We start from the raw sequence: 27,922 nt of genomic DNA, 5'->3' as shown, positions 1-27,922 counted from the left end.
TAGTCACCGCTCCTACAGTGATCATTGCAATCTTCCGGGTCCTGTACTGAGCAGCTGCCCTGCTGCATAGCAACCACAACGGGTCTCTCACTCAGCACAGAGCACAGCCACCATTCACACCTTGAACACCTTGTATTTTTCTCATGAAATGCAAAGCACCAGAAATTGACTGCTGCAGGGTGAGGGGGGGGAGGGGTCTGGAGGATTTTGCATGTCAGCCATCAGCACAAGGGGCACTTCACACTGAATGTAAGCTCCGTCCCTTGTGCTATTTTTTTCTTTTTTTTCTTTGAGTTTTATGTAGTTTTTCTGATGCTTCTTTGATTTGTGTCTCGGTACCTGTGTATGGAAGGGTTCCCGGGTCTGAAGTTTGGGATTTGGCACCCTGGTGTCACTGCCAGTCCCCGATGACACGTGACTGACCGCTCCGGTATTTGGTTTGCAGGCCCCTCACCTGTCCATACTGTGCTACAATTTCGGAGTCGAGACGTATGAAGGGAAAGAGTATGAGCAGAGCACCTTCTGGCTGAGGTAAGTCCTTCCCTGGTGTCATTGGATGTGTCGGGCCTACACAGACCGGGGGATGGGAGGGGGTATGGGGGAAGGAACGGATTTCTCGTCAGTGCTGGAACTTCTCATGAAGATTATATCTCTAAAATCGTCCAGACCTATTAAATGATGTCTTATCGAATTTCTGCAGGCATTACTTCGGGGGAAAAAATGTCTAAGCACGGCTCTTATCTTGAAGCAAGGGGCGGATCCTTTATATGAAATATATTCCATTTCACCGTATAAATGCTACAATGTCCTAAAGCTGAACTCCGGTCACAAAACATTCCATTTATATACATTCCTCCGTAGCCACGAAGGATAGAAATCCACATTGTGAGCACCACATGCCTTTGTAAACCCTGCTATTACCTTGTAAAAGTGGCAGTGACATCATCGCCTGTGCAGAGAGCAGAGCTGTGGGAGGGACCCGGCAGGCTCCACCCACTGCAGAAAGAGAATACCAGGGGGTGCAGACAAGACCAGTCCCCCTGCACAAGGAGAGAGAGAGCAGAGCTGTAGGAGGGGCCCAGTAGGCTCCACCCACTGCAGAAAACTTCAGGAGGGGGCGGAGACCAGACCAGTCACCCTGCACTAATGAGAGGGAGCAGAGCTGTAGGAGGGAACCAGTAGGCTCCACCCACTGCAGAAAACTACAGCAGAGGGCGGAGACTACAGTAGTCACTGCACAAAGGATAGGGAGAAAAGCTGTAGGAGGGACCCAGTAGGCTCCACCCACTGCAGAAAATTACAGGAGGGGGCGGAGACCAGACCAGTCACCCTGCACTAATGAGAGGGAGCAGAGCTGTAGGAGGGAACCAGTAGGCTCCACCCACTGCAGAAAACTACAGGAGAGAGCGGAGACAACACTAGTCACCCTGCACTAAGGAGAGGGAGCAGCGCTGTAGGAGGGACCCAGTAGGCTCCACCCACTGCAGAAAACTACAGGATGGGGCGAAGGCAAGACCAGTCCCCTTGCACAAGGAGAGAGAGCAGAGCTGTGGGAGGGGCCCAGCAGGCTCCACCTACTACACAAAGCTACAGGAGGGGGTAGAGACCAGACCAGTCACCCTGCACTTATGAGGGGGATCAGAGCTGTAGGAGGGACCCAGGAGGCTCCACCCACTACAAAAAGCAGGAGAGGGCGGAAACTAGACCTCTACCCCTGCACAAGCAGAGAGAGCAGAGCCATGGGAGGGGCTCAATAGGATACGCCCACTACTAGTGTTGGGCTAGATGTTTGAGTTGAACGTACGTTCGGCGAACACACAAATGGTAAGGGTGTTCGGCGAGTTGTTCGCCTGCCGCGCCCCACAATGTACTGCGCCCTAACAGTGCACTGTGATTGGCCAAAGCAATGCACCTGACCATAGGTCAGGCCAATCACAGCGCATGTGACATCATCACAGTATTTAGGAACTGTCATTGCGGCACAGCGGTCAGGCGGCGGGAGCCAGCGTCGAGAACGGAGCATTTTTTTTCTTTTTTCAGGCGGTGGCGGCCGGCATCGCGATTGACGTTAGATCTACTTTGGGGGAATTGTCTTTTTATTTTAAAAAAAGTACTTGTCAAAGACTGTCTCCTGTCATTTTTTACATTACCCGTTTTTTTTTCTGTGAATGGTACTGCATACTCGTTCACATGGGGGGGGGGGGGGCGGGATCTGGGGGCCACCTTGTTGAAGGGGGCTTCCAGATTCTCCACCTGCAGACCCCCACAACCACAGCCCAGGGTTGTGGGGAAGAGGCCTTTGTCCTCATCAACATGGGGACAAGGTCATTGGAGGGGACAAGGTCATTGGGGGGAGCCCCCCCTGCCCGAAAGCACCCCCCCATGTTGAGGGCATGTGGTCTGGTATGGTTCGAGTAGGGTTGCATGCACAGATAAGGGTCTGGTTTGGATTTTGGGGGGATCCCCACGCCATTTAAAAAAAAAATTGGCGTGGGGATCCCCTCAAAATCCATACCAGACCTGAAGAGTTTGGTATAGATGGGGCGGGAACCCACATGTTTTTTTTTTTTTAAATACCGGGCAATGCGGACAATTCTTTTTACATTCAGCTGTCAGTAGGAAACCCCACTACAGGAAGGGGCGGAGACAAGACCAGTCCCCCTGCACAAGGAGAGGGAGCAGTAGTGGGTGGTCTTTATTCCAGGAAGTCTCACCCTGGATGACGGCACGGATCTGGAAGAAGATTCCAGAAGACGACATGGATCTGGAAGAAGATTCCAGAAGACGACACGGATCTGGAAGAAGATTCCAGAAGACGACACGGATCTGGAAGAAGATTCCAGAAGATGACACGGATCTGGAAGATTCCAGAAGACGACACGGATCTGGAAGAAGATTCCAGAAGACGACACGGATCTGGAAGAAGATTCCAGAAGACGACACGGATCGGGAAGTAGATTCCAGAAGACGACACGGATCTGGAAGAAGATTCCAGAAGACGACACGGATCTGGAAGAAGATTCCAGAAGACGACACGGATCGGGAAGAAGATTCCAGAAGACGACACGGATCTGGAAGAAGATTCCAGAAGACGACACGGATCTGGAAGAAGATTCCAGAAGACGACGCGGATCTGGAAGAAGATTCCAGAAGACGACGCGGATCTGGAAGAAGATTCCAGAAGACGACGCGGATCTGGAAGAAGATTCCAGAAGACGACGCGGATCTGGAAGAAGATTCCAGAAGACGACACGGATCTGGAAGAAGATTCCAGAAGACGACACGGATCTGGAAGAAGATTCCAGAAGACGACACGGATCTGGAAGAAGATTCCAGAAGACGACACGGATCTGGAAGAAGATTCCAGAAGACGACACGGATCTGGAAGAAGATTCCAGAAGACGACACGGATCGGGAAGAAGATTCCAGAAGACGACACGGATCGGGAAGAAGATTCCAGAAGACGACACGGATCTGGAAGAAGATTCCAGAAGACGACACGGATCTGGAAGAAGATTCCAGAAGACGACACGGATCTGGAAGAAGATTCCAGAAGACGACACGGATCTGGAAGAAGATTCCAGAAGACGACACGGATCGGGAAGAAGATTCCAGAAGACGACACGGATCGGGAAGAAGATTCCAGAAGACGACACGGATCGGGAAGAAGATTCCAGAAGACGACACGGATCTGGAAGAAGATTCCAGAAGACGACACGGATCTGGAAGAAGATTCCAGAAGACGACACGGATCGGGAAGAAGATTCCAGAAGACGACACGGATCGGGAAGAAGATTCCAGAAGACGACACGGATCTGGAAGAAGATTCCAGAAGACGACACGGATCTGGAAGAAGATTCCAGAAGACGACACGGATCTGGAAGAAGATTCCAGAAGACGACACGGATCTGGAAGAAGATTCCAGAAGACGACACGGATCTGGAAGAAGATTCCAGAAGACGACACGGATCTGGAAGAAGATTCCAGAAGACGACACGGATCTGGAAGAAGATTCCAGAAGACGACACGGATCGGGAAGAAGATTCCAGAAGACGACACGGATCGGGAAGAAGATTTCAGAAGACGACACGGATCTGGAAGAAGATTCCAGAAGACGACACGGATCGGGAAGAAGATTCCAGAAGACGACACGGATCGGGAAGAAGATTCCAGAAGACGACACGGATCGGGAAGAAGATTCCAGAAGACGACACGGATCTGGAAGAAGATTCCAGAAGACGACACGGATCTGGAAGAAGATTCCAGAAGACGACACAGGTCCAATGGACTCATTATCCCGGAGTTCAGCTTTAATCCTGATGAACATTTATATCACTTTATTACTTTTTAACCTCTTCACGCCGGCCGAACGCAAATGTGCGTCTGGGCCTAGACGCTGAGCGGCCGCACATTTGCGTTCCATTAAAAAAGAACATATGTGCTGAGAGCGCACGCCCTGTGCGCTCCCTGCACACATGTCCGGTACTCACGAAAAGGTCCCGATCTCCTCTTTCGATCGGGACCTTTCCCGATCCTGTGACGGCATGTCACGGCGGTCACATGACTCTAAACCCCGCCCCGCCTCTCGGCTTCTGAAACCCTTAAAGGGCCGGGAGGCGCCGGCTTGAAGGGGTTAAGTAAAATGTAAACACAGTTGTGACTGCAGAGATACCGCAACAGCAAAAAAACTGTTCAAATGTTACATTGGCGTCTTCCTCATCCATTATTTACATACGTGTAATTCTATGACTTGTGACCGGATCCCAAACTAGAAAACACAGCCATTGCAATGATGACCTCACATGTAGACTGATGACATCATTGTCAATCCTTTGCTTTGTAATAAAGTTGTTTTTGTAGGGCATAAAGCCGATGTTACACATTTCCTGCTGTCTTGGTTCCACCTGCTGGTCAGAATTTAGACGTCCTTTTAAAGCTGAAGTTTAGACTTCACTAACCCCCGGGTTCACATCTATGCGGCCGCGCGGCACGAGAGCGCAGTCATTTGAATGGAGTCCCGCGCCCCGTGACACGCAGGGAAGAAATCCCTGCACTTCTTCTGTAAACGCAGCTGAGATTCCCAGTACGGTTGCGTTTTCGGTGCGGGCGGCGTGCCGTTTGAAGTAATGGCACCCGCCCGCGGGTCCGCATTTCTCTGTGCGGGTGGTGCAGCTGCACAGATTTTCGTGCGGATCCGCAGCCGCACCACCCGCACAGATGTGAACCTAGCCTAAAAGCAGATCAGTTTCGGCCCCGGTTCACGCGTATGCGGTGCGTCACATCGCATGTGATGACAAATCGCATGTGCACCGCATTCCCGTGCAAATCACATTCGAATTCTGTGCGGTGCGATCGGAGAAATCTCACCGCATCCACACCAAAAAGGTGCAGCTTCCTTTTTTTGGTCCACACTAGAATGGGATCGCGTGGCTATTCACACCTCATTCTGCACATCGCACGGCATTTTGCGAACCGATTTCGGGGTGTTGTTAACATACACACCCGCATGGGTTCGCATGAACGGGCTGCGATAGTGATGCGGTGCGGAATTCGCTGCAAATTCCGCACCGCATCAGTGTGAACCCGGTCTTAATCAGTTTATATTTTGCCCTCCCTGATTCTTCCCTCCCCCGTCACCAACATGCGAATAAAATGTCCACACAAAACCTTTCCTTTTTCATAACATACCTTATGTTATACCTAGTGATGTCATCACCAGGTCTCTGTGCTTCACTATGCAGTGCAGGCAGATCATGGCTGGTGGGTGGGGCCGCCAGGGTTTCGTAAGTAGCTTTCTGAAAGCATCACAGCTCACTGCCTCAGTACTCCTCTACAGAGCCCTCAGTCCTGATGCAAGCGGTGGGAGGAGTTAAGCACATATCAGAATGCCTTGATGGATGGTTGACAGTCTGGAGGAGTGGGGGTTCCTAGGTGTATCTGCATAGGCATTGCCTGTGGGTGATGCTGAGACTCCATAATTGACAGAACCAGGGGCGGACTGACCATTTGGAAACTCGGGCACTGCCCGAGGGCCCGGGGTCAGTAGGGGGCCCCATGAGATGCCCCTGATACCTTTTTCATAGTCTTTTTTGAGTTTGGGCAAGGACACAGGGGCCCCATGATCCCCTATTGCCCGGGGGCCCCATGAGTTGTCAGTCTGCCCCTGAACAGAACTGAATTCCAATGAAAGGGGCGGGGCCAGGGACAGCCAGACAGAGGAGGAAAGTTTTAGATGATGCTGGATGTCCTCCAGCCAGGAAATGAGGCGGGCTCTAATGAAAGGTGCGGGGCCAGGGACAGTGAGGCTGGGGTGGAAAGTGCTAGATGATGCTGGATGTCCTCCATCCATGAAATGGGTCGGAGCTCTGACTGACTGGCTGCAGCTTCTAATGTGCATTGTGAGAAGCCCACAGTGTGCGGTGACATCAGAGGAAGCCGTTTCAGTCCAGGGGAGGAGCCGGTACACCTGTGCAAGACTGAAGGGGAGGAGCCGGTGCAAGACTGAAGGGGAGGAGCCGGTGCAAGACTGAAAGGGAGGAGCCAGTACACCTATGCAAGACTGAAGGGGAGGAGTATCTGTGCAAGATGATGGGAGGAGTCGGGACACCTGTGCAAGACTGGAGGGGAGGAGCCGGTACAGCTGTGCAAGACTGAAGGGGAGGAGCTGTTACACCTGTGCAAGACTGGAGGGGAGGAGCTGGTACACCTGTGTAAGACCAAAGGGGAGGAGCCAGTGCAAGACTGAAAGGGAGGAGCCAGTACACCTGTGCAAGACTGAAGGGGAGGAGCCGGTACACCTGTGCAAGACTGGAGGGGAGGAGCTGGTACACCTGTGTAAGACCGAAGGGGAGGAGCCAGTGCAAGACTGAAAGGGAGGAGCCAGTACACGTGTGCAAGACTGAAGGGGAGGAGCCGGTACACCTGTGCAAGACTGGAGGGGAGGAGCCGGTACACCTGTGTAAGACCGAAGGGGAGGAGCCGGTGCAAGACTGAAGGGGAAGAGTCGGGACACCTGTGCAAGACTGAAGGGGAGGAGCCGGTACACCTGTGCAAGACTGGAGGGGAGGAGCCGGTACACCTGTGTAAGACCGAAGGGGAGGAGCCGGTGCAAGACTGAAGGGGAAGAGTCGGGACACCTGTGCAAGACTGAAGGGGGGGAGATGGAGGGAGGATAGACTGAAGGGGGGGGATAGAGGGAGGAGAGAAAACTGAAGGGGGGATGGGGGGGAGGAGAGAAGACTGAAGGGGGGGCCGGAGGGAGGACCATCTATAAGATTGATAATTGTCCTTATGGTGGCTCCTTCATCCAGACGTTCCTTTTCCATCCCTTATTATGGTCATTGTGCTATTATCAGGTCACTCAGCAACATCACTTATCACTGTACATATACACCTAACCACTCTCACATTTTCAGGTAATGTAGATGTAACCCCCCCCCCCGGGTGACATAGTCTGCTCTGTGTGCTGCGTGTCACAACAAAATTGCCATTGTTAAAAATAAAATCCTTGTTTTTACCATTTCCCTGCATTGTCCCATCTCAGTGCTGATGATCTCCTTCAGCCTCTTTGCAGCCACTTCCTGTCTCCATACCCTCCAGTGATGGTGGCATGGCGTTTCTCAGGGCGGATTCCTGATGAAGACAATAGTGAACCGTGTCTGTGCAATGTGGGCTGAAACGGCCAATTGTAGTCTCCATCAGAAGCCCATGTGACAAGGTGACAACGCATGAGTACAGTTGGGAGGCAGGGACAGAGCGTTGTCACCCTATAACAGGAAGTGACCTTCATGGCAGGATCACCGGGGGTTATTTTAATGAAAGCTGCAGTTTGAAAATAATTTTTAAAATGACATTAATATGATAAAGATGCTATGAGATTGAAGCGATCGGGATTACATCCATTATATTAGATTCCGCTTTGCATTCTCCATACAGTACAAACACATTCAGGAAATCCCATTCTTCTTTGTTATATTATTTCTTTATCATTGAATCCTTCTCACTCCAGGCAGAGTTATGACATCAGTAAGGACGATACGCAGTACAGCACTGGGACCGAGATGCAGGTGAGGCATTCATTCACATTTGGACAATTACGTCTCACAGCAAAGATCTGAAGAGCTTTAATCACATCTGACCAGCTGTTCAGGGGTTAGGGTTGTGAATCAAATATTTTTGTCTAATACAGGCCCATGTACTAGTAGAGGTCCATGCTACAGTAGAGGTCCATGCTACAGTAGAGGTTCATGCTCTAGTAGAGGTCCATGCTACAGTAGAGGTTCATGCTCTAGTAGAGGTCCATGCTACAGTAGAGGTTCATGCTCTAGTAGAGGTCCATGTACTAGTAGAGGTTCATGCTCTAGTAGAGGTCCATGCTACAGTAGAGGTTCATGCTCTAGTAGAGGTTCATGCTCTAGTAGAGGTCCATGCTACAGTAGAGGTTCATGCTCTAGTAGAGGTCCATGTACTAGTAGAGGTCCATGGTCTAGTAGAGGTCCATGGTCTAGTAGAGGTCCATGGTCTAGCAGAGGTCCATGGTCTAGCAGAGGTCCATGGTCTAGCAGAGGTCCATGGTCTAGCAGAGGTCCATGGTCTAGCAGAGGTCCATGGTCTAGCAGAGGTCCATGGTCTAGTAGAGGTCCATGGTCTAGTAGAGGTCCATGCTCTAGTAGAGGTCTATGGTCTAGTAGAAGTTCATGCTCTAGTAGAGGTTCATGTACTAGTAGAGGTCCATTCTCTAGTAGAGGTCCATGCTCTAGTAGAGGTCCATGCTACAGTAGAGGTTCATGCTCTAGTAGAGGTCCATGTACTAGTAGAGGTCCATGGTCTAGTAGAGGTCCATGGTCTAGCAGAGGTCCATGGTCTAGCAGAGGTCCATGGTCTAGTAGAGGTCCATGCTCTAGTAGAGGTCTATGGTCTAGTAGAAGTTCATGCTCTAGTAGAGGTTCATGTACTAGTAGAGGTCCATTCTCTAGTAGAGGTCCATGGTCTAGTAGAGGTCCATGCTGCAGTAGAGGTCTATTTACTAGTAGAAGTCCATGCTCTAGTAGAGGTCCATGCTCTAGTAGAGGTCCATGTACTAGTAGATGTCCATGCTCTAGTAGATGTCCATGCTCTAGTAGATGTCCATGTACTAGTAGATGTCCATGCTCTAGTAGAGGTCCATGCTCTAGTAGAGGTCCATGCTACAGTAGAGGTTCATGCTCTAGTAGAGGTCCATGTACTAGTAGAGGTCCATGGTCTAGTAGAGGTCCATGGTCTAGTAGAGGTCCATGGTCTAGTAGAGGTCCATGGTCTAGCAGAGGTCCATGGTCTAGCAGAGGTCCATGGTCTAGTAGAGGTCCATGCTCTAGTAGAGGTCTATGGTCTAGTAGAAGTTCATGCTCTAGTAGAGGTTCATGTACTAGTAGAGGTCCATTCTCTAGTAGAGGTCCATGGTCTAGTAGAGGTCCATGCTGCAGTAGAGGTCTATTTACTAGTAGAAGTCCATGCTCTAGTAGAGGTCCATTTACTAGTAGAAGTCCATTTACTAGTAGAAATCTATGCTGTAGTAGAGGTCCATGCTCTAGTAGAGGTCCATTTTCTAGTAGAAGTCCATGCTCTAGTAGAGGTCCATTTTCTAGTAGAAGTCCATGCTCTAGTAGAGGTCCATGTACTAGTAGATGTCCATGCTCTAGTAGATGTCCATGCTCTAGTAGAGGTCCATGTACTAGCAGAGGTCCATGCTCTAGTAGAGGTCCATGTACTAGCAGAGGTCCATATACTAGTGGAAGTTCATGCTGCAGTAGACGTCCATGCTCCAGTAGAGGTCCATGCTCTAGTAGAGGAAATCCTCAATTAGAGGTCAATGTTTAACAGGTCCACATTCTAGTAGAAGTCCATGTACTAGTAGATGTCCATGCTCTAGCGAAGGTCCATGCTCTAGTAGAGGTCCATAGTCTAGTAGAGGTCCACTTTCTAGTAGATGTCCATGCTCTTGTAGAGGTCCATTCTCTAGCAGAGGTCCATGTTCTAGTAGATGCCTATGCTCTAGTAGAGATCCATGTAGTAGTAGAGGTCCATAGAATGAGGAGATGACAGCAGCAGGCATTGAAACTTCATCTACAAGAGCAGCAGTGCCCGTGACAGGAAAACGTGGAGCAGGCACTTGACCAGACACCAAGTAGGACAGCCCAGGCTTTATAACTGGAGCAGGATCATCAAGCAGGCCAGGTTCAGTGACGGGTAAAAGAGAGCGCCAAACGAAAATTCCTCAGGAGTCCAAAGTCTTTATAGTTCAGCTTATTACAACAAGCAGAGCAAAGGACCACCAACGCGTTTCAGGGGCCACATATTCATTCGTTCATTAATAGGCAGACAGCCAGGTACTTTTACAACCGGCAGAATGAGAAGGAAGACAAACTGAGGTAAGTAACAGGAAATCATGGGTGTAATGGTCGTAGAGCCCAAAGTCAGGCAAGGAAGGGGAGCCGTGTAGGTAAAGCAGATCATACACAGGCACAGGAAAGGCCGGGTCAGGGTGCAAATAAATAGCTGAAGACCAGCCGGAAATCCAGACTAAGGCTAACCCTTAAATAGCCCATTTGGTACCAATGCCAACACCAGGCACGGGCGCTCTGGGAAGGGTGCGGACAGGTAAACTCCTCTAAGCAGGTGCATGCCCGGCCATAAAGTGCAGAGTCGGGAGCAGGGACTCATGCGTGTGCAGGTACCTTGTGCTGGCAGCATGCTATAGTAGTCCGCAACGCCAGCTTCACATGCAGCATTTCCACGGCATTTTGTTATGGTTACATATCTCGAATAAGAGTCACATATTCCATTGCTTTTGTTATCAGGCCAAAGGGCTCCGGCTGCTTGCAACCGTGTATCTGGAATGGGACTGCAGATTGTACCAAGATAAGGCACTAAATGCCGTTGGATTAGCAAATGAGGTAAATGCAAGACGTAAAAGTGATCAGATGAATGTCAAGCATCAGATTGTGTTACTGGGTATTGTTTGTGACCGTGTGCACACGAGAGAGCTCATATCTCCTCATTACGTAGACAGGTTCTGCTTCCTCATCGTGCCTGGCTATTATCACATGGTGTACAGACAACCCTCAGCTCTATGGACCTCCTAAAGAACTTGTAGGGCTAGCATGTAATGTGTTCCCACATATAAAACATGAGAAAATGCAGCACAACAATATATATATATATATATACAAATGTGGTGCTAACAAGACCACCACACAAAGATAGATCCCCTTCAGTGTCAACAGATCCTCCAGCAGCCTACAAGAACATATCCTCCAGCAGCCCACAAGAACAGATCCTCCAGAAGCCTTCAAGAACAGATCCTCCAGAAGCCTACAAGAACAGATCCTCCAGCAGCCCACAAGAACAGATCATCCAGAAGCCTACAAGAGCAGATCCTCCAGAAGCCTACAAGAACAGATCCTCCAGCAGCCTACAAGAACAGATCATCCAGAAGCCTACAAGAACAGATCCTCCAGAAGCCTACAAGAACATATCCTCCAGAAGCCCACAAGAACAGATCCTCCAGCAGCCTACAAGAACAGATCCTCCAGAAGCCTACAGGAACATATCCTCCAGAAGCCTACAGGAACAGATCCTCCAGAAGCCTGCAGGAACAGATCCTCCAGCAGCCTGCAAGAACAGATCCTCCAGCAGCCTACAAGAACAGATCCTCCAGCAGACTACAAGAACAGATCTTCCAGAAGCCTGCAAGAACAGATCCTCCAGCAGCCTGCAAGAACAGATCCAGCAGCCTACAAGAACAGATCCTCCAGCAGCCTGCAAGGACAGATCCTCCAGCAGCCTGCAAGGACAGATCCAGCAGCCTACAAGAACAGATCCTCCAGAAGCCTACAAGAACAGATCCTCCTGAAGCCTACAAGAACAGATCCTCCAGAAGCCTACAAGAACAGATCCTCCAGCAGCCTGCAAGGACAGATCCAGCAGCCTACAAGAACAGATCCTCCAGCGCACCCCTTGCCATTACATACTTTTAGTGCCGGAACTGCGTTCCCCCGCAAAAAAGGTAAAACTAATAGAAAAATGCCTGAAATCTAATGCAGCCTCCAAATCAATGGCCTGAAAAGCTGCACATTATGACATTTGTGTTTCTGGGTTTGGCTGGCGCTTAGTTTGCACACGGCCTGTCTGGTACGCTGACCATGTGATCATAGATAAATAAATGAAACAAATGCAGCGCAACAATATATATATAAATATGGTGCTAACAATATATTACGTGCAAATGAAAACAACAAAAAACTGTGCTTGTGAAAATCAATGTGTGCTACAAAAGATGTCTTACCAACCCATACATACAGGACCCCATAAACTGCACATAAGCGGTGCTATCAACGAATTGTGCACACAGAACAAATAAAATGTCCTTAATAGAGAACTGTCCCTTTAAATCTTGAATATCAGCACGTGGACGTGTGTGGTATATATCCTATAAATCGTGATCCAAATATACCAACTACCAGTGTCATCCGGAGATGGTCTCACAAAATGGTGAACCGTCCCTTTAAATCCGCTGTACTTCGAAATAGAGCTTAGGAGTCCTGATGAAGTCACGTGACGTGACGCGTAACCAATACATACATACAGGACCCCATAAACTGCACATAAGCGGTGCTATCAACGAATTGTGCACACAGAGAACAAAGAAAATGTCCTTAATAGAGAACTGTCCCTTTAAATCTTGAATATCAGCACATGGACGTGTGTGGTATATATCCTATAAATCGTGATCCAAATATACCAACTACCAGTGTCATCCGGAGATGGTCTCAAAAAATGGTGAACCGTCCCTTTAAATCCGCTGTACTTCGAAATAGAGCTTAGGAGTCCTGATGAAGTCACGTGACATAGTTACATAGTTAGTCTGGCTGAAAAAAGACAAAAGTCCATCCAGTTTAACCATAAAAACGTAATGTGTGGGGTACTACAGTATGGGGTCCTGTATGTATGTATTGGTTACGCGTCACGTCACGTGACTTCATCAGGACTCCTAAGCTCTATTTTGAAGTACAGCGGATTTTAAAGGGACGGTTCACCATTTTTTGAGACCATCTCCGGATGACACTGGTAGTTGGTATATTTGGATCACGATTTATAGGATATATACCACACACGTCCACGTGCTGATATTCAAGATTTAAAGGGACAGTTCACTATTAAGGACATTTTATTTGTTCTGTGTGCACAATTCGTTGATAGCACCGCTTATGTGCAGTTTATGGGGTCCTGTATGTATGGGTTGGTAAGACATCTTGTGTAGCACACATTGATTTTCACAAGCACAGTTTTTTGTTGTTTTCATTTGCACGTAATATATTGTTAGCACCATATTTGTATATATATATTGTTGCGCTGCATTTGTTTCATTTATTTATCTATGATCACATGGTCAGCGTACCAGACAGGCCGTGTGCAAACTAAGCGCCAGCCAAACCCAGAAACACAAATGTCATAATGTGCAGCTTTTCAGGCCATTGATTTGGTGGCTGCATTAGATTTCAGGCATTTTTCTATTAGTTTTACCTTTTTTGCGGGGGAACGCAGTTCCGGCACTAAAAGTATGTAATGGCAAGGGGTGCGCCGAAGGATCTGTTCTTGTAGGCTGCTGGATCTGTCCTTGTAGGCTTCTGGAGGATCTGTTCTTGTAGGCTTCAGAAGGATCTGTTTTTTTAGGCTGCTGGAGGATCTGTTCTTGCAGACTTCTAGAGGATCTGTTCTTGTAGGCTTCAGGAGGATCTGTTCTTGTAGGCTTCTGGAGGATCTCTTCTTGCAGGCTGCTGGGAGATCTGTTCTTGCAGACTTCTAGAGGATCTGTTCTTGTAGGCTTCAGGAGGATCTGTTCTTGCAGACTTCTAGAGGATGTGTTCTTGCAGACTTCTAGAGGATCTGTTCTTGTAGGCTTCTGGAGGATCTGTTCTTGTAGGCTTCTGGAGGATCTGTTCTTGTAGGCTTCAGGAGGATCTGTTCTTGCAGGCTGCTGGGAGATCTGTTCTTGCAGGCTTCTGGAGGATCTGTTCTTGTAGGCTTCAGGAGGATCTGTTCTTGTAGGCTTCTGGAGGATCTCTTCTTGCAGGCTGCTGGAGGATCTGTTCTTGCAGACTTCTAGAGGATCTGTTTTTTTAGGCTGCTGGAGGATCTGTTCTTGTAGGCTTCTTGAGGATCTGTACCTGGAGGCTTCTGGAGGATCTGTTCTTGCAGGCTTCTGGAGGATCTGTTCTTGTAGGCTTCTGGAGGATCTGTTCTTGCAGGCTGCTGGAGGATCTGTTCTTGTAGGCTGCTGGAGGATCTTTTGTCACTGAAGGGGATCTATCTTTGTGTGGTGGTCTATTGTTGCTGGGGAGGTCTCATGTTGCTGGAAGGCATCTGTTGAGGGAGGGGTCTATTGTTGCTGGCTGCTGGGAGATCTGTTGTAGCTGCTGGGGGTCTATTGTTGCTGGCTGCTGGGAGATCTGTTGTAGCTGCTGGGGGTCTATTGTTGCTAGGGTGGTATTTTGTTTTGGGGTATATTGTTGCTGTAGGAATCTATTGCTGCTGGAGGGGGGTCGTCTAATGCTGCTGGCTGCAGGGGATCTATTTTTCTGCTTTGCTTTCCGTTAACAAATTTCATACAAATAATTTAACACCATAAAATGATATTTGGATCTGTGTTCTCTAAGAACTGAAATAAATAAAGGAAAGAGAAAAAGAAAAAGATTTTTCCTGTTTTTGAATATCCAGAAAGACCTCCATCCAGCCGGACTTTTTTTGAAGATGAAAATCCTGTTGAGTTGCTCATTGCCCGACAATGTGATTTCCATGGGTGAGATAAATGAACGAGTGTGACGATAATTTTCTAAATTTGTAAAAAAAAAATTACAGTCAACTGAATTTGTGTTTATGGATTTGCAGCGGCTGCAGAGATGCTGCGTCATGACCTGTCGCTAGATGTTTATCTGAACACCGTGAAGCTCCTTATGCAACATGAAAGGTAAGATCTAACCAATACATTTCTATCTTTAGTTCTTCCCACAGTTATACCTTTCTCAGCGCTTCTCCATCGGAATTCCCATTGGAAGATCCTTTCCGTACTTTGCTGCATTTGACAAATAGACTAAAGATATGTGGACACCTGACCAGGAACCTTGAGGTCAGGGCCCTGTACAGGACACTGGAGTTCCTCCACACCAAACTGGTCATCCATGTCTTTATGGAGCTGGATTTGTACACGGGGGACAGTCATGGGGGGACAGAAAAGGGTCTTCACCAAACTGGTCATCCATGTCTTTATGGAGCTAGCTTTGTACACGGGGGACAGTCATGGGGGGGGACAGAAAAGGGTCTTCACCAAACTGTTACCACAAGGCTGGAAGAGCACCATTGTCTCAGATGTCTTTGTATGATGGAGGATTACCAGGACCCCTCATTGGAGACACTTGAGCTCCATCATCTAGAGGGGTGTAATGATCGGGTGTCACCATACTTTTGGCCATATAATGTAGGCTTCATTTGGAATTGTCTCCAATGTCTTTGTATGATGGAGGATTACCAGGACCCTTCACTGGAGACACCTGAACTCCATCATCTGGGGGGTGGAATGGTCAGGTGTCACCATACTTTTGGCCATATAGTGTAGGCTTCCTTTAGTATTGTCTCCAATTTCTTTGTATGATGGAGGATTACCAGGACTCCTCATTGGAGACACTTGAGCTCCATCATCTAGAGGGGTGTAATGATCGGGTGTCACCATACTTTTGGCCATATAATGTAGACTTCCTTTGGAATTGTCTCCAATGTCTTTGTATGATGGAGGATTACCAGGATCCTTCACTGGAGACACCTGAACTCCATCATCTGGAGGGGTGTAATGGTCGGGTGCCACCAAACTTTTGGCCATATAATGTAGGCTTCCTTTGGAATTGTGTCCAATGTCTTTGTATGATGGAGGATTACCAGGATCCTTCACTGGAGAGACCTGAGCTCCATCATCTAGAGGGGTGTAATGGTCGGGTGTCACCATACTTTTGGCCATATAGTGTAGGCTTCCTTTGGTATTGTCTCTAATTTCTTTGTATGATGGAGGATTACCAGGACCCTTCACTGGAGACACCTGAGCTCCATCATCTAGAGGGGTGTAATGATCGGGTGTCACCATACTTTTGGCCATATAGTGTAGGCTTCCTTTGGAATTGTCTCCAGTGTCTTTGTATGATGGAGAATTACCAGGACCCTTCACTGGAGACACCTGAACTCCATCATCTGGGGGGGGGGGTGTAATGGTCGGGTGTCACCATACTTTTGGCCATATAGTGTAGGCTTCTTTGGAATTGTCTCCAATGTCTTTGTATGATGGAGGATTACCAGGACCCTTCACTTGAGACACCTGAACTCCATCATCTGGGGGGGTGTAATGGTCAGGTGTCACCATACTTTTGGCCATATAGTGTAGGCTTCCTTTGGAATTGTCTCGAATGTCTTTGTATGATGGAGGATTACCAGGACCCTTCACTGGAGACACCTGAGGTCCATCATCTGGGGAGGTGTAATGGTCGTTTCACCATACTTTTGGCCATATAGTGTAGGCTTCCTTTGGAATTGTCTCCAATGTCTTTGTATGATGGTGGATTACCAGGATCCTTCACTGGAGACACCTGAACTCCATCATCTGGGGGGGTGTAATGGTCGGGTGTCACCATACTTTTGGCGGGTAGGCATCCTTTGGAAATGTCAGATTCAACACATACCCAGCAATATGTTCGCAGCACCCCTGAGAACGCCTCACGTTGTTTGTGTCATTTTACAGGGAATGCGTGGGATTTGATTTCCTGAAAATGGTTTGTGACCATTATGAATCTACTCCTGATATTGAGAAAGCACAACTTCTACAGATCGAACTGTTGACGAAGCGAGGAAAGGAACTGCTTGCACGAAAGAAAGTCGAAGACTTAATAACAGGTATAAACGATGATGTCAGGGACGTCGGTGGAAAATACATGTATGAGGTGATGGCCTTGTTACATTCAGGGTCTTTCTGAACATTATGTGCAACACCGGCTTATAACAGGAGATGAGGTAACTTCTTCTCAATTCTGGTCAGTTGTGGTTTGGCTGACTTTTAGTAATCCTCCCAAAATCCAGAATTTCCAAGCAGGAAGTCCTGTTGAAGTCATTGAAAATCCAGTCTTGCCAAAGAATGGTGCAGAATAGTTTGGAAAGTTCCTGGAAGCCAAGCCAATGAGATGACGGAGCCTAAAAACAGCCTGAGCATCCTTTTTTTTTTTTAAATCCTACCAGGAATACTAAGATAGAAGGGTGGGACTGGTAGTCAGGCTAAGGGTACCCAGGGAACAGCAGGAGCAGCCTTTGTCCCTTTCTCGCAGCATTTTTGGAACATTAACTGCCAAAAGTAACAGTGAAATTTGGTCCAAATATAAAGTCGCCTAAATTTCAGATATAAGAGCTGTGGTAAATGACCAGTGTCAGGACCTGGGTCTCAACCTGCGACCTCTGCTGCATCTGGCAATGTCTCTTCTTACTGATCCACCTGAGATGCTGGACAGCTCACTGAAAAGTTCCTTGAACACTCTTGTCCTGAACCTGGTTTCATGTGAGCCTTGAACCCTTTGCTCCATCCATGAACTTTCTGATGTATAGCAAAGTTCCACCTGAAAAAAAAATAAAAGTCAGCAGCTACAAAAACTGAAGCTGCTGACTTTCAAAATACAGCCACTTACCTGTCCCCCGGTCTGGTGGTGTCCTCGCCACCGCTGGTTTCACGGGCCGTCTTCTCTCCCCGGCATCTTCAGTGTGGGCACCCGGCTGTGACAGCTTGCGGCTTCACAGCCGGGTGCCCACTGCGCATGCGCGAGAAGCGCTGCTCTTTGTGAATGGCCCCGTAGTTTTCTGGGACCGGTCACGTGTCCCAGAGGACTACGGGGAGGGACAACTTCGCTTCCGATCACCTAGGCGATCGCAGTGGAAGTGGGATCGGCTACCTGTCAAATTCTGGTAGGTACCCGCTTCACCCCCCTCTCCCCAAAGGTGCCAATCCTTAATGAGGAGAGGGGGGACAGAAGGCTTAAAGTGGAACTTCCCCTTTTGGACAGAGCTCCGCTTTAACTGCCAAAAGTAACAGGGAAATTTGGTCCAAATCTAAAGTTGTCTAAGTTTCAGATATAAGCTGTGGTAAATGACCAGTGTCAGGACCTGGGTCTCAACCTGCGACCTCTGCTGCATCTGGCAATGTCTATTCTTACTGATCCACCTGTGATGTTGGACAGCTCCGTGGACAGTTCCTTGGACAATCTTGTCCTGAACCTTGTTTCATGTGAGCCTTGAACCCTTTTGCTTCTCCCATGAACTTTCTGATTTAAGCCTTGTCTCTGCACTTCCTGTTTGCCGGATTATTGTGCTCTCTGCGGCCAATATCTAGCTCCTCGCTCCTGCTGCCATCCGTATCTTCACTGCCACTCATTACTGAGATTTGGCTTGTCCCTTGACTACACTTCCGCTTGATCCCAACCTGCAACTACTTGTTACCGCCCTTTGGTTTGTGTACTGACTATGCTTCCGCTTGATCCCAACCTGCAACTACTTGTTACCGCCCTTTGGTTTGTGTACTGACTATGCTTCCGCTTGATCCCAACCTGCAACTACTTGTTACCGCCCTTTGGTTTGTGTACTGACTATGCTTCCGCTTGATCCCAACCTGCAACTACTTGTTACCGCCCTTTGGTTTGTGTACTGACTATGCTTCCGCTTGATCCCAACCTGCAACTACTTGTTACCGCCCTTTGGTTTGTGTACTGACTATGCTTCCGCTTGATCCCAACCTGCAACTACTTGTTACCGCCCTTTGGTTTGTGTACTGACTATGCTTCCGCTTGATCCCAACCTGCAACTACTTGTTACCGCCCTTTGGTTTGTGTACTGACTACGCTTCCGCTTGATCCCAACCTGCAACTACTTGTTACCGCCCTTTGGTTTGTGTACTGACTACACTTCCGCTTGATCCCAACCTGCAACTACTTGTTACCGCCCTTTGGTTTGTGTACTGACTACGCTTCCGCTTGATCCCAACCTGCAACTACTTGTTACCGCCCTTTGGTTTGTTTACTGACTACGCTTCCACTTGATCCCGACCTGCAACTACTTGTTACCGCCCTTTGGTTTGTGTACTGACTACACTTCCGCTTGATCCCAACCTGCAACTACTTGTTACCGCCCTTTGGTTTGTTTACTGACTACGCTTCCACTTGATCCCGACCTGCAACTACTTGTTACCGCCCTTTGGTTTGTGTACTGACTACGCTTCCGCTTGATCCCAACCTGCAACTACTTGTTACCGCCCTTTGGTTTGTTTACTGACTACGCTTCCACTTGATCCCGACCTGCAACTACTTGTTACCGCCCTTTGGTTTGTGTACTGACTATGCTTCCGCTTGATCCCGACCTGCAACTACTTGTTACCGCCCTTTGGTTTGTGTACTGACTATGCTTCCGCTTGATCCCGACCTGCAACCGCTTGTTACCGCCCTTTGGTTTGTGTACTGACTACGCTTCTGCTTGATCCAAACCTGCTATATATGCTGCTGGACCTCAGTTTGGTCACCTCCTGGTGAGGCTATCCTGAGGACCAAGACCTGGTACTAATATGCAACAAAATCCATCTCCACCATCAGGAGCTCTGGTGATCACTGGTTAGAACTTAGACCCCGCACCTCGGGTGAGCCTGCCACTCCCACCAGGGTGACCTAATTGTGTATTTATCCTGCTGGTCAGTAGGAGCCCCTCAAGTGCCATAGCTACTTGACTCCCAGCCTGACCCCTGACCTGACAACCAGATTACCTTGGAATGTGATCAGACTTTAGACGTTCCATTGGAAATGGTAGGATGGTACTTTGCATACCCAAATGATACTCCTACTCTTTTCAGGACACAGGAGGTTAGGTGTTATTACCAGGACAGGGCCAAGGGGTAGGCAGAAGGGGCAGCCGCCCAAAGTGCTTCAACAGGAGGGGAACTTATACAGGGAAGGACCTGTAACCTACAATATGCGGCCGAAGCCGTTCACATCTCTTAAGGGTAGCTTTACATTTAGGCCTTTTTTGCTTTGGGTCCTGGAGGGCACTGGTTATTGTGAACGCTGGTATGGACATGGCGCAACGTTGTTCCGGTTTTATTTTTCAGGACATTACACTAGGAAACCGCTGTCTGCTGAGATCTTGAGCAATTTGCATGGCGTTTTGTGGGACTGCGCTGCTACAAGCTTTGAGGTCAGTAGGAATTATGGTGTCAAGGACTTTCCCCCCAATTCACGAAAATTAGGCATCTGCTCCGGCATTAATCTGGATGGAGTATGTGTGTTTGTAGCCGATATTGTTTATGTATGTAATCAGGGCTGTGGATAGACTGCAGACATAGTACAGTAGAGGGTCAGAGACTGCAGACATGGTACAGGAGAGGGCCAGAGACTGCAGACAGTACAGGAGACGGTCAGAGACTGCAGACATAGTACAGGAGACGGTCAGAGACTGCAGACACGGTACAGGAGACAACCAGAGACCGCAGACACGGTACAGGAGACAACCAGAGACCGCAGACACGGTACAGGAGACGACCAGAGACTGCAGACATAGTACAGGAGACGGTCAGAGACCGTGGACATGGTACAGGAGACGGTCAGAGACCGCAGACACGGTACAGGAGACGACCAGAGACTGCAGACACGGTACAGGAGACGGTCAGAGACTGCAGACATTGTACAGGAAATGACCAGAGACTGCAGACAGTACAGGAGACGGTCAGAGACTGCAGACGTGGTACAGGAGAGGGTCAGAGACTGCAGACGTGGTACAGGAGACGGTCAGAGACTGCAGACGTGGTACAGGAGATGACCAGAGACTGCGGACACAGTACAGGAGATGACCAGAGACTGCGGACACGGCACAGGAGAGGGTCAGAGGCTGCAGACATGGCACAGGAGACGATCAGGAGAGAAGAGGAGGAGAGGAGAGGGTTGGAGAGGAGAGGGGAGAAGAGGAGAGGATTGGAGAGAAGAAGAGAGGATTGGAGAGAAGAGAAGAGGAGAGGGGAGAGGGTTGGAGAGGAGAGGGGAGAAGAGGAGAGGATTGGAGAGAAGAGGAGAGGATTGGAGAGAAGAGGAGAGGAGAGGAGAGGATTGGAGAGAAGAGGAGAGGATTGGAGAGAAGAGGAGAGGAGAGGATTGGAGAGAAGAGAGGATTGGAGAGAAGAGGAGAGGAGAGGATTGGAGAGAAGAGGAGAGGAGAGGATTGGAGAGAAGAGGAGAGGAGAGGATTGGAGAGAAGAGGAGAGGAGAGGATTGGAGAGAAGAGGAGAGGACAGGATTGGAGAGAAGAGGAGAGGATTGGAGAGAAGAGGAGAGGAGAGGATTGGAGAGAAGAGGAGAGGAGAGGATTGGAGAGAAGAGGAGAGGAGAGGATTGGAGAGAAGAGGAGAGGAGAGGATTGGAGAGAAGAGGAGAGGAGAGGATTGGAGAGAAGAGGAGAGGACAGGATTGGAGAGAAGAGGAGAGGATTGGAGAGAAGAGGAGAGGAGAGGATTGGAGAGAAGAGAAATTAACAACAGGTGCACTAGATGGGCAACAATGAGACTACCCCCAAAACAGGAATTGTTTTACAGGTGGAGGCCACTGACATTTGTTTCCTCCTCATCTTTTCTGACTGTTTTTCACTAGTTTTGCATTTGGCTCGGGTCAGTGTCACTACTGGTAGCATGAGGCCATACCTGGACCCTACAGAGGTTGCACAGGCAGTCCAACTCCTCCAGGATGGCACATCAATACGTCCCATTGCCAGAAGGTTTGCTGTGTGTCCCAGCACAGTCTCAAGAGCATGGAGGAGATTCCAGGAGACGAGAGCGTGGAGGAGATTCCAGGAGACGAGAGCATGGAGGAGATTCCAGGAGACGAGAGCATGGAGGAGATTCCAGGAGACGAGAGCATGGAGGAGATTCCAGGAGACGAGAGCATGGAGGAGATTCCAGGAGACGAGAGCATGGAGGAGATTCCAGGAGACAAGAGCACGGAGGAGATTCCAGGAGACAAGAGCATGGAGGAGATTCCAGGAGACGAGAGCGCGGAGGAGATTCCAGGAGACAGGCAGTTCCTCTAGGAGGGCTGGACAGGGCCGTAGAAGGTCCTTAACCCATCAGCAGGACCGGTATCTGCTCCTTTGTGCAAGGAGGAACAGGATGAGCCCTGCCAGAGCCCTACAAAATGACCTCCAGCAGGCCACTGGTGTGAATGTCTCTGACCAATCAGAAACAGACTTCATGAGGGTGGCCTGAGGGCCCGACGTCCTCTAGTGGCCCCTGTGCTCACTGCTCACCACCACAGAGCTGGATTGGCATTGGCCATTGAACCCCAGAATTGGCAGGTCCACCACTGGCGCCCTGTGCTTTTCACAGATGAGAGCAGGTTCCCCCTGAGCACATGTGACAGACATGAAAGGGTCTGGAGAAGCCGTGGAGAACGTTCTGCTGCCTGTAACATGGTTCACCATGACTGTTCTGGTGGTGGGTCAGTGATGGTCTGGGGAGGCATATCCATGGAGGGCAGTGGTGTATTTAGGTTTTGTGCTGCCCTAGGCAATACAAAAATCGCCTGCCGCCATGGACACTGACCAACACTACCTCCCCTTCCCCCTCCCGTGGAGAGAACCAGACATTGAACGACAACACCCCTGCCCCCCCATATATAAATAGAAAGAAAGACACTCATCTTCACAACTCCGGATATGCAGGGAACGAGAGTCAGGCTCTACATACACCATCAAGCAGCCTCTCTCAGATCCCACCTGGTTACCATGGCATGCATGTCCCTTCTTCCATCTCTCCTTCTGGGGAGAGGTGCTGCCCCCTGCAAAAATGCCACCCTAGGCAAGTGCCTTGTTTGCCTTGTGATAGCACCCTGACTGTCATTAGGTATGGGGATGAAATCCTTGGACCCATTGTCAGACCCTATGCTGGTGCAGTGGGTCCTGGGTTCCTCCTGGTGCAGTGGGTCCTGGTTTCTTCCTGGTGCGGTGGGTCCTGGTTTCTTCCTGGTGCGGTGGGTCCTGCGTTCCTCCTGGTGCAGGGGGTCCTGGGTTCCTCCTGGTGCAGGGGGTCCTGGGTTCCTCCTGGTGCAGGGGGTCCTGGGTTCCTCCTGGTGCAGTGGGTCCTGGGTTCCTCCTGGCGCAGTGGGTCCTGGGTTCCTCCTGGCGCAGTGGGTCCTGGGTTCCTCCTGGTGCAGACAATGCCCGGCCTCATGTGGGGAGAGTATGCAGGCAGTTCCTGGAGGATGAAGGAATTGATACCACTGAATGGCCCCCACGCTCGCCTGACCTAAATCCAATAGAACCCCTCTGGGATGTCATGTTTCGGTCCATCTGACGCCGCCAGGTTGCACCTCAGACAGTCCAGGAGCTCAGTGATTCCCTGGTCCAGATCTGGGAGGAAATCCCCCAGGACACCATCCGTGGTCTCATTAGGCCCCTCCCCCCGACGTTGTCAGGCATGCATACAAACACGTGGGGGCCACACAGACTACTGAGGACCATTCTGAGTTGCTGCAATGACATTTCAGCCAAAATGGACTCGCCTGCTGCATCATTTCTTCACTTTGATTTTTGGGGTGTCTGTGAATGCAGTCCTCTGTAGGTCGATCATTTCCATCCAACGATGGGGCGTCATCACCCATCCCCCGTTCATGTCAGTATAGAGATCCAGCAGGAGATTCCTCCCCATTGGGATCTGATGGGTTGTCAGTCTTCCTTCCAATTTTTTCAGTCGTGTATATATTGTTTTATCATTCATTGCTGTCATGTTTGTGTTTTGCTCTTCAGAAGAAAAGTTACTCGGAGGCCTTGGAATGGTACAACTACTCACTGGGCATTTACGCCTCAGACTGCACTGAACCCAACTTTGCCAAAGTACAGAGGAACCGAGCGTCCTGCCTCCTGCACCTCAAGGAATTCTCCAAAGTAAGATTTGGGTTTTTAATGGACTTCATTACACCTCAAGGGCCCAGCCTAAGACTTTCATAAAAATATATTTTTTTATATCTTTTATAATTTTTAATGTTATATTTTTTGTCACTATTGACTTATTGATTATTTTTTGTTGCAGTGCATTTATTTATTTGGTATATAATTTTCATGAATTTTGGCGCTGGTGATTTGTGTTTAAAATATTTTTCTCAAAATGGTCTTTTTTTGCTTATAGTGCAAAAAATTACAAGCGCTCAGGCGATCAAATACCAAAAGAGCAAAAGAAAGCTCAATTCATGGGGGAAAAAAAAAAGGACGTAAATTTAATCTGGGTGTGGCGTTGCATGACCGCGCAATCGTCAGTCAAAGTAACGCAGCGCCGTAGCGCAAAAAATAGCGTGGTCAGGAAGGGGGGGAGGTGGAATCCTCTGGAGGGCAAAGGGGAGGGGTTATCCTCTGGAGGGTGAGGAGAGGGGGGGGGGGGTTAATCCTCTGGAGGGCAAGTGGTTAAAAAGATTTTTTTTTTTTGATCACTTGTATTGCTGTATGTAAACATCCCCTGTGACAGCAATAGGCAGTGACAGGTCCTCTTTATGGAGAGATTTGGGGTCACAGATCCCACAGGGACCCCAGATCCCTCCTCTGCCCTTAAAAGCATTCAATCACACCAAGATCAGTGCGGCTGAATGCTTTTATTTTTTAAAAATGGCGCCGTGTATTCCCGAGTAAACTGGAAATGTCAGGTCATTGCTTCCAGTTTACTATCAACAGAGCCGAACCGATTTGGTCGGTCGGTAGTTCCAGCTGGTTGATCGGGACTACCGGTGGGACGGGAGATCCCGGTAAAGTGGAAGAAGGCGATGGGAGGGGAGGGGATCTCCCTTCCCGCTGCTTGTCATGGCATTCAAGGGTTGATCGGGACTACCAATGGGACGGGAGATCCCGGTAAAGTGGAAGAAGGCGGTAGGAGGGGAGGAGACATCCCTTCCCGCTGCTTGTCATGGCATTCAAGGGTTGATCGGGACTACCAATGGGACGGGAGATCCCGGTAAAGTGGAAGAAGGCGGTAGGAGGGGAGGGGACATCCCTTCACGCTGCTTGTCATAGCATTCAAGGGTTGATCGGGACTACCGGTGAGAAGGGAGATCCTGGTAAAGTGGCAGAAGGCGGTAGGAGGGGAGGGGACATCCCTTCCCGCTGCTTGTCATGGCATTCAAGGGTTGATCAGGGCTACCGGTGGGGTGGGAGATCCCGGTAAAGTGGTAGGAGGGGAGGGGAGGGGACATCCCTTCCCACTGCTTGTCATGGCATTCAAGGGTTGATCGGGACTACCGGTGAGAAGGGAGATCCCGGTCAAGTGGCAGAAGGCGGTAGGAGGGGAGGAGACATCCCTTCCTGCTGCTTGTCATGGCATTCGAGGGTTGATCGGGACTACCGGTGAGAAGGGAGATCCCGGTAAAGTGTCAGAAGGCGGTAGGAGGGGAGGAGACATCCCTTCCTGCTGCTTGTCATGGCATTCGAGGGTTGACCGGGACTACCAATGGGGTGGGAGATCCCGGTAAAGTGGCAAAAGGCGGTGGGAGGGGAGGGGACCTCCCTTCCCGCTTCTTGTCATGGCATTGGAGCAGCTTTTACTAGAAACCGGGCCGTCGGCTCTAAATACGGCACCGTGAGGATGCCGGCAGCTCCAGGCGTCATCCAGGTACAACCACGTGAAGGACGGTGACGTATCCGGTACATGACTGGTCGGCAAGTGGTTAGACCAATCAAATTCCGCCGTCCTTTCTCCCTCTTGTTTGATTCCACACCCAATCTTCATCAAAGTGCCCCCATCCTCACCGTCACTCACCTCTGTGCACGTGTCGCAGCGGTGAGCGTTGCTGGTATTTGTAAGAAATTCTCTTTATTCCAGGCGAGGGAAGCTGCGAGTGCAGCTGAGAAATGTGACCCAGACAACATCCTCACTCATTTCATCCTGCTGAAGATCGCAGTCCACGAAAACAGCGAGGTGGAAGGTAAATGACCTCTTGTACCCCAGGTTCACATTGGTGCCGATTGCAGTGCGTTTTCCAGTTTGCAGAAACACACTACAGTCCATTTATCAGGATTTCTTATGGATCTAGTTCACATCCGTGCGTTTTGAGCCGGTGCATTTTTTTTGGAAAGGGTCAGGGGCTTTTTTCCCCCCACAGCAGATTGCATTTCCCTTGTGATAGACTTCAATGGACCCCCACCAAAGACACAAGTGTTGTGTTTTTGCTGCTTCTCTGCTGAGTTTTGCATGTTTTTTTTTTCTCATAGAAAAGTATGAGAGTTGTGTTCATGTAGTGCGACTTTGATGCAACTTTACACTCTTTGGCACTCAAGTAGCATCAAAGTAGTGCAGGAACCGTCATGTGACCAAAGTCGCATGTTAGGGTTAAGGGTCAGGATTAGGGTTAGAGATAGAGTTCACCAAAACCCTAAAGTCTAACACTAGCACTTATTCCTAACACTAACATGCGACTTCGGTCACATAACGGTCCATGCACTATGTATGCTGCATTCATGCTACTCAGGTACCAGTAAAGTAACATCAAAGTCGCCTCAAAGTAGTGCAGGAACCTTTATGGGACCAAAGTCGCATGTTAGGGTTATAGGCTAGAGTTAAGATTTAGACATAGAGTTAACCCTAACTATGACCCTGACTCTGACCCTGACCCTAACTATGACCCTGACCCTAACTATGACCCTGACCCTAACTATGACCCCAACTATGACCCTGACCCTAACTATGACCCTGACCCTAACTATGACCCTGACCCTAACTATGACCCCAACTATGACCCTGACCCTAACTATGACCCTGACCCCAACTATGACCATGACCCTAACTATGACCCTGACCCCAACTATGACCCCAACTATGACCCTGACCCTAACTATGACCCTGACCCCAACTATGACCCTGACCCTAACTATGACCCTAACTATGACCCTGACCCTAACTATGACCCTGACCCCAACTATGACCCTGACCCCAACTATGACCCTGACCCTAACTATGACCCCAACTATGACCCTGACCCTAACTATGACCCTGACCCCAACTATGACCATGACCCTAACTATGACCCTGACCCCAACTATGACCCTGACCCTAACTATGACCCTGACCCTAACTATGACTCCAACTATGACCCTGACCCTAACTATGACCCTGACCCCAACTATGACCCTGACCCTAACTATGACCCTAACTATGACCCTGACCCTAACTATGACCCTGACCCCAACTATGACCCTGACCCTAACTATGACCCTGACCCCAACTATGACCCTGACCCTAACTATGACCCTAACTATGACCCTGACCCTAACTATGACCCTGACCCTAACTATGACCCTGACCCCAACTATGACCCTGACCCCAACTATGACCCTGACCCTAACTATGACCCTAACTATGACCCTGACCCTAACTATGACCCTACCTATGACTCTGACCCTGGCCCTAACTATGACCCTAACCCTAACTATGACCCTATGACTCTGACCCTGACCCTAACTATGACCCTGACCCCAACTCTGACCCTAACTCCAACTCTGACCCTAGCTGTAACCCAAACCATAACTTTGACCCCAACTCTCACCCTAACTCTAATCTGAACCCTCACTTTGACCCCAACTCTCACCCCAATCCTAACTCTGACCCTAACCCCATCTCTAACCATAACTCTGACCCTAACCCTAACTGACCCTAATTAACTCTAACCCTAACCCCATCCCTGACCCCAACTCTGACCCTGACCCCAACTCTGACTCTCACCCTAACTCTGACCATAACCGTAACTCTGACCATAACCCTAACTCTGGCCCTACCTCTGGGACCCCCAAGTCTAACCCTAACTCTAAGGCC

General features: G+C 49.3%; 1 protein-coding gene across 1 annotated transcript in view; it reads left to right on the top strand.

Moving 5' to 3' along the window:
* Positions 1–27,922, top strand: part of TEX11 (testis expressed 11) — a 117,705-nt gene that overhangs the window by 46,676 nt on the left and 43,107 nt on the right. The window contains exons 9-17 of the mRNA XM_089659564.1: positions 446–531; positions 8,009–8,066; positions 10,836–10,931; positions 14,755–14,836; positions 14,926–15,004; positions 16,817–16,968; positions 20,204–20,289; positions 23,881–24,018; positions 25,937–26,039. Coding sequence (XP_089515690.1) covers positions 446–531; positions 8,009–8,066; positions 10,836–10,931; positions 14,755–14,836; positions 14,926–15,004; positions 16,817–16,968; positions 20,204–20,289; positions 23,881–24,018; positions 25,937–26,039 — 880 coding nt within the window. The remainder of the gene's footprint in view (positions 1–445; positions 532–8,008; positions 8,067–10,835; positions 10,932–14,754; positions 14,837–14,925; positions 15,005–16,816; positions 16,969–20,203; positions 20,290–23,880; positions 24,019–25,936; positions 26,040–27,922) is intronic.

Source organism: Staurois parvus, unplaced genomic scaffold, assembly GCF_062004578.1.
Source record: "Staurois parvus isolate SC_StPar_1 unplaced genomic scaffold, SC_StPar_1.0 ptg001163l, whole genome shotgun sequence".
NCBI classification, from domain to species: domain Eukaryota; kingdom Metazoa; phylum Chordata; class Amphibia; order Anura; family Ranidae; genus Staurois; species Staurois parvus.
This window is presented reverse-complemented; position numbering and strand designations above follow the sequence as displayed.